The sequence below is a fragment of the Oncorhynchus mykiss genome, chromosome 2, assembly GCF_057628025.1.
Source record: "Oncorhynchus mykiss isolate SJ-2025 chromosome 2, ASM5762802v1, whole genome shotgun sequence".
NCBI lineage: Eukaryota > Metazoa > Chordata > Actinopteri > Salmoniformes > Salmonidae > Oncorhynchus > Oncorhynchus mykiss.
The window spans coordinates 2,929,715-2,937,500 of record NC_143023.1 but is presented as its reverse complement, the minus strand read 5'-3'; the positions used below and the strand labels follow the sequence as shown (position 1 = coordinate 2,937,500).

The following is a 7,786-nucleotide window of genomic DNA, read 5'->3' as shown; positions in this document are numbered from 1 at the left end:
CAGTTTTCACCTCATTTTGTGGGCAGTGAGCACATAGCCTATCTTCTCTTGAGAGCCATGTCTGCCTACAGCGGCCTTTCTCAATAGCAAGGCTATGCTCACTAAGTCTGTACATAGGCAAAGCTTTCCTTAAGTTTGGGGCAGTCACAGTGGTCAGGTATTCTGCTGCTGTGTACTCTCTGTGTAGGGCCAAATAGCATTCTAGTTTGCTCTGTTTTTTTGTTAATTCTTTCCAATGTTTCAAGTAATTATCTTTTTGTTTTCTCATGATTTGGTTGGGTCTAATTGTGCTGCTGTCCTGGGGCTATGTAGGGTGTGTTTGTGTTTGTGAACAGAGCCCCAGGACCAGCTTGCTTAGGGGACTCTTCTCCAGGCTCATCTCTCTGTAGGTGATGGCTTTGTTATGGAAGGTTTGGGAATCGCTTCCTTTTAGGTGGTTGTAGAATTTAACGGCTCTTTTCTGGATTTTTAAATTTAGCGGGTATAATTAGCGGACCCCAGACCTCACAACCATAAAGGGAAATGGATTCTACAACTGATTCAAGTATTTTTAGCCAGATCCTAATTGGTATGTTGAATTTATGTTCCTTTTGATGGCATAGAATGCCCTTCTTGCCTTGTCTCTCAGATCGTTCACAGCTTTGTGGAAGTTACCTGTGGCGCTGATGTTTAGGCCGAGGTATGTATAGTTTTTTGTGTGCTCTAGGGCAACAGTGTCTAGATGGAATTTGTATTTGTGGTCCTGGCGACTGGACCTTTTTAGGAACACCATTATTTTGGTCTTACTGAAATTTACTGTCAGGGTCCAGGTCTGACAGAATCTGTGCAGAAGATATCTCTCTCCATCTCTCTTTCTCCCTCCCTCCTCACCTCCTCTGTTCTTATAGCAGAGATAGGGGAACCTCCACACACTCCCTCCCTCCTTCTCACCCCCTCCGTTCTTATAGCAGAGATAGGGGAACCTCCACACACTCCCTCCCTCCCTCCCTCCTTCTCACCCCCTCCGTTCTTATAGCAGAGATAGGGGAACCTCCACTCCCTCCCTCCTTCTCACCTCCTCCGTTCTTATAGCAGAGATAGGGGAACCTCCACACACTCACTCCCTCCCTCCCTCCCTCCTTCTCACCTCCTCCGTTCTTATAGCAGAGATAGGGGAACCTCCACACGTTGGCCAGGTCCACAGCGAACCCTATCACAGACAGGAGAAAGTCGATCTTCTTCCCCCAGGTCTCCCTCTCTTCTCCGGGGACAGGGGTGTGTCCGTGACTGGGGCCCAGAGCAAGGCCGTGGCCGTGGCCGTGGGGGTGCCCAGCAGGGCTGACCAACGTGGAGGTGGTGAACTGGACCCCGTTGTGCTCCTTCACCAGAATCAGCTCCACCTAATATATCAGAACATATGTCATGTAGCTATGTCACTGTCATCTATAACCACTCCACCTAATATATCAGAATCTATGTCATGTAGCTATGTCACTGTTACCTACAACCACTCCACCTAATATATCAGAATCTATGTCATGTAGCTATGTCACTGTCATCTACAACCACTCCACCTAATATATCAGAATCTATGTCATGTAGCTATGTCACTGTCATCTACAACCACTCCACCTAATATATCAGAATCTATGTCATGTAGCTATGTCACTGTCATCTACAACCACTCCACCTAATATATCAGAACACATATGTCATGTAGCTATGTCACTGTTATCTACAACCACTCCACCTAATATATCAGAATCTATGTCATGTAGCTATGTCACTGTCATCTACAACCACTCCACCTAATATATCAGAATCTATGTCATGTAGCTATGTCACTGTTACCTACAACCACTCCACCTAATATATCAGAATCTATGTCATGTAGCTATGTCACTGTCATCTACAACCACTCCACCTAATATATCAGACTCTATGTCATGTAGCTATGTCACTGTCATCTATAATCACTCCACCTAATATATCAGAATCTATGTCATGTAGCTATGTCACTGTCATCTACAACCACTCCACCTAATATATCAGACTCTATGTCATGTAGCTATGTCACTGTCATCTATAATCACTCCACCTAATATATCAGACTCTATGTCATGTCAGTGTCATCTACAACCACTCCACCTAATATATCAGAATCTATGTCATGTAGCTATGTCACTGTCATCTACAACCACTCCACCTAATATATCAGAATCTATGTCATGTAGCTATGTCACTGTCATCTACAACAACTTACCATGCCAGGTTTGGGGTGTCTATTTGAATTGAATGCAGTCAATTCTGGAAGTAAATTGACTAATTATAAGATAATTGAAGTCATTTAGACACGTGTTTCCCAACCCTGGTCCCGGGGGCCCAAAGAGGTTCCCTATAAGTAACACACCAGATTCAACTAAAGGCCCGATGACGAAGAGGTGATGAAGAGGTCATCAGTTGAATCTAGTGGGTCGGTCCGAGGGCAAAACCTAAACTGGGCACTTCCCTTTGGGACCCGAGGACCAGGAAACACTGATTATTGATACTTTTATCCAAATGACTGGTCTTATCAGCCCCTATGACCACTATATACTGTAGGAAATACTGTAGGGAATAGGGCTCCATGTGGACCCTCCTATGACCACTATATACTGTAGGGAATAGGGCTCCATGTGGACCCTCCTATGGCCACTATATACTGTAGGGAATAGGGCTCCATGTGGACCCTCCTATGGCCACTATATACTGTAGGGAATAGGGCTCCATGTGGACCCTCCTATTGTCACTATATACTGTAGGGAATAGGGCTCCATGTGCACCCTCCTATTGTCACTATATACTGTAGGGAATAGGGATCCATGTGGAACCTCCTATGACCACTATATACTGTAGGGAATAGGGCTCCATGTGCACCCTCCTATTGTCACTATATACTGTAGGGAATAGGGCTCCGTGTGGGATATAGCCTCTGTCTCCCACCTCCTTGGGGCCCATGGTGTTGGAGGGAGAGGGGGCGGAGGAAGGCTGCTTGGCCGAGGCGGGTGCCACCACCGAACACATCTGACCCACTGGCGATCTGGCTTTCATCACGGGCTGCTCCATGGCTGCAGAGGGAATCAGCTACGGACACAGACAGACCTTAGACACGCCTAGGAGGGAAACCCCGAGATACATTACAGATATACAACCAGCCTCAGTCTCAATCCTACACCTTATAGGAGAGAGAGGGAGGCGGTCTGAGTTCAGTACAACGTTGCAAAGTGTTTTGAATGTGAAAAATACTTGTTTCTCATTGGCCCAGTACAGGTAGTCCCTCCCCATCCAGCCACGTTGTGTGCCTACTGAACACGACCCTGTTTCTGGTTCGGAGCAGTCTCAGCCAGTCGAGGCTCTAAAACAGCAGGTGCTCAACGAAAATGCCCATATATGGATTCATAGATGTATTATATTTAAACCAATTAACAGCAACTGGTCCAAACATTTTGTTGACAAATATTTTTATTGGTGGTTGTAGCCTGGCGGTTAGAGACGACGAGGTGTTAAAAATATGTCGACGTGCCCTTTGAGCAAGGCACTGAACTGTCGTTTGTTCCAGGGGACGATTTACGACGATTCCATATTTTCATTAAAGGAAAATGTCTAAAATATAAAATGTAAGAATTTAGTTGATTAAATTAGACTAGTGACACTTAACGTCAAAACGATCACCGATAGTGACACCAAACATCACAATAATAATAATATTATTAGTAATAATAATAATGAATCCATTTATATTTGGAAATAATGTTGATATTAATATGTTGATATATTTTCCTTCTGTAATTGTTTGCATATTTTCAAAGTTGAAATTATTATTATGTTTAAACACGACACACAATTGAGTAAATAAATGTTCACGTTGAAAATCAACATTTTTTACATCATCGTAAACAAATTAATTATCTATAAATTGCAATACATTGAAATTCAAATCCAAACAAAACTAACGTTTTACTGGATGTATTTGTCAAGCCAATCATTTAGGGGGGGAAAAAACCACACAAAAAAAACATGATTTGATGTAAATTAATTTGTTGAAATATGAGAATATATTGACAAATTCATACAAAATGAATTAAAAACAGAATGAAAAAACTGTTAACAAAAAAAAACTCACCTTTATAGATGACGAGGAAATAAAACCTTGTGGGCTTTTTTTCCCAAAAATGTATCTTCAACCCGTTTTAATTCCTACTGCGTTGTTGCTCTTCCTCCATCCAGACTCTGTTACTGATGAACATCATGGAAGACCTCGGATGGTTGGAACTCAGACCTGGAACCGAAGAAGAAGGCAAATGGGGAGACAGAGAGAGGAATAGAGAAGGAGAAAGAAAGAGAGAGATGTCTGGGGGTTCGGAGGTGTGTGGACCTCTGGGTTGGGGACTAGACTGCTCTGTAAGGGTCCGTTTCACCTGTTGTTCTGTAAGTCTGTAAGGAGGGATCTGTGGGACCACTAGAAATATGACACAACCCCCTCCCCTTTCTCCGGCTCTCATGACAAGTTACCATCCCCTCTCTCTATCTCTCTCTCTCTCTCTCTCTCTCTCTCTCTCTCTCTCTCTCTCTCTTTCTCTCTCACTCTCTCTCTCTCTCTCTCTCTCTCTCTCCCTCTCTCTCTCTCTCTCTCTCTCTCTCTCTCTCCTCTGTCCGTCCTTCTTGCTTATTTTCATGTTTTCCCGTTTCTGATTTTCTATCTTCTGTACAACACACTGCCACCTGTTACTGTGTGCAAATATAGATAGAAAACATTTACACACACACACACACACACACACACACACACACACACACACACACACACACAGAGAGAGAGAGAGAGACACACAAACACACAGAAAGAGAGAGAGACACACACACACAAACACAGAGAGAGAGAGAGAGAGAGAGAGAGAGAGAGAGAGAGAGAGAGAGAGAGACAAACACACAGAGAGAGAGAGAGAGAGAGAGAGAGAGAGAGAGAGAGAGACACACACAAACACACACACAGAGAGAGAGAGAGGGAGAGAGAGAGGGAGACACACACAAACACACAGAGAGAGAGAGAGAGACACACACACACACAAACACACAGAGAGAAAGAAGAAAAGCTGGACAATTAAGTACAATTAGTGATGAAACAGCAGGCTATCCCCCAGCTGTATAGGACATTGCTCTTTGTGGTTGATCACTGTGATCTTCAAAACATAACATCCTTTTCTAGGCATGTGGTCATTTTTCAGATGTATTAGTCCTATGTACATTAAACACACTGCATACGCCGTCCAGCTAAAGGTGTAGGGCAGGTTCCTTCTAGACAACTAAATGATTACTGCAGGTTCCTTCTGAACAACTAAATGATTACTGCAGGTTCCTTCTGAACAACTAAATGATTACTGCAGGTTCCTTCTAGACAACTAAATGATTACTGCAGGTTCCCTCTGAACAACTAAATGATTACTGCAGGTTCCTTCTAGACAACTAAATGATTACTGCAGGTTCCTTCTAGACAACTAAATGATTACTGCAGGTTCCTTCTAGACAACTAAATGATTACTGCCCCCTGTGTTGAGTCAGTGTGTGTGGGTGAACAGGGAGTACAGCAGAGGACTGAGGAAACAGCCCTTGGGGGGCCCTGTGTTAAGAGTCAGTTTGTGGGTGAACAGGAAGTACAGCAGAGGGCTGAGGACACAGCCCTGGGGGACCCCTGTGTTGAGTCAATTTGTGGGTGAACAGGGAGTACAGCAGAGGCCTGAGGACACAGCCCTGGGGGACCCTGTGTTAATAGTCATTGTGGAGGAGGTGTTGTTGTCAATCCTCACAGCCTGTGGTCTGCCTGTCAGGAAGACCTACCCTGTCATGTCTCATCCTTTTACTGTAAGGCTGTCTGCCTTTCTATGTAGTGGATTTAAAAGCAAAGTCTACATTATAATAATGGAATTCTTGATTTGTCTTTAATGGAGTATTTTATGAATTATGTGAACTACTTCAAACTTTTTCCAAATTATCTGCTGTCCTCTCAAGACCGTCCTCGCATGACCGTCCTCTCAAGACCGTCCTCTCAATACCGTCCTCTCAATACCGTCCTCTCAAGACCGTCCTCGCATGACCGTCCTCTCATGACCGACCTCTCATGACCGTCCTCTCATGACTGTCCTCTCAAGACCGTCCTCGCATGACCGTCCTCGCATGACCTTCCTCTCAAGACCGTCCTCGCATGACCGTCCTCTCATGACCTTCCTCTCAAGACCGTCCTCGCATGACCGTCCTCTCATGACCTTCCTCTCAAAACCGTCCTCGCATGACCGTCCTCGCATGGTTGTCATCTCATGACGGTCCTCTCATGGTTGTCATCTCATGACGGTCCTCTCATGGTTGTCTTCTCATGACGGTCCTCTCAAGACCGTCCTCGCATGACGGTCCTCTCATGGTTGTCATCCGATTATCGTCCTCTCAAGAACTTCTTCTCATGACCGTCCTCTCATGATTGTCCTCTCATGACGGTCCTCTCATGGTTGTCATCTCATGACCGTTCCTCTCATGACCGTCCTCTCATGACCGTCCTCTCAAGACCGTCCTCTCAAGACCGTCCTCTCAAGACCGTCCTCTCAAGACCGTCCTCTCATGACCATCCTCTCATGGTTGTCGTCTCATGGTTGTCCTCTCATGACCGTCTTCTCATGGTTGTCCTCTCATGACCGTTCCTCTCATGACCGTCCTCTCATGACCGTCCTCTCATGGTTGTCCTCTCATGAGTAGCACTATCTCTCATACTCATACTCTCATACTCTTTCTCTCATACTCCAAAAGGGACCTTTGGCTGTCTCCATAGGAGAACCCTTCTTGTTTCCAGATAGAACTGTAGAACCTTCTATAGTAAGGGAACCCAGAAGGGCCTAACCTGGAAACAAAAAGGGTTCTCCTATGGGGACAGTCGAAGAAACCTATGAGGTTCTAGATAGCACATGTTTTTCTATGACATCACTCTCCAGTCACCTCACACCCCACTCTGTGTTAGTTCCCACCTGTCATTAGGAAAGTAGAGCTATATGATTGGATAGATGTGGTATGACCTGATCAATCAACACACCACATCCAATCACAAAGGGTTTCATATTGAGCTATACGATTGGATAGATGTGGTATGACCTCATCAATCAACACACCACATCCAATCACAAAGGGTTTCATATTGAGCTATATGATTGGATAGATGTGGTATGACCTCATCAATCAACACACCACATCCAATCACAAAGGGTTTCATATTGAGCTATATGATTGGATAGATGTGGTATGACCTCATCAATCAACACACCACATCCAATCACAAAGGGTTTCATATTGAGCTATATGATTGGATAGATGTGGTATGACCTCATCAATCAACACACCACATCCAATCACAAAGGGTTTCATATTGAGCTATATGATTGGATAGATGTGGTATGACCTCATCAATCAACACACCACATCCAATCACAAAGGGTTTCATATTGAGCTATATGATTGGATAGATGTGGTATGACCTCATCAATCAACACACCACATCCAATCACAAAGGGTTTCATATTGAGCTATATGATTGGATAGATGTGGTATGACCTCATCAATCAACACACCACATCCAATTACAAAGGGTTTCATATTGAGCTATATGATTGGATAGATGTGGTATGACCTCATCAATCAACACACCACATCCAATCACAAAGGGTTTCATATTGAGCTATATGATTGGATAGATGTGGTATGACCTCATCAATCAACACACCACATCCAATCA

General features: G+C 44.2%; 1 protein-coding gene across 1 annotated transcript in view; it reads right to left on the bottom strand.

Annotated features, from left to right (window-relative positions):
* The window catches only part of LOC110511094 (sodium-dependent dopamine transporter), a 28,185-nt gene extending 23,729 nt beyond the window's left edge, over nucleotides 1-4,456 (bottom strand). The window contains exons 1-3 of the mRNA XM_090216027.1: nucleotides 4,142-4,456; nucleotides 2,962-3,102; nucleotides 1,127-1,379 (exon numbers count right to left, since the gene is read on the bottom strand). Of these exons, the coding sequence (XP_090072153.1) occupies nucleotides 1,127-1,379; nucleotides 2,962-3,084 (376 nt within the window). The 5' untranslated portion in view covers nucleotides 3,085-3,102; nucleotides 4,142-4,456. The remainder of the gene's footprint in view (nucleotides 1-1,126; nucleotides 1,380-2,961; nucleotides 3,103-4,141) is intronic.
* Nucleotides 4,457-7,786: the final 3,330 nt, after the last annotated feature.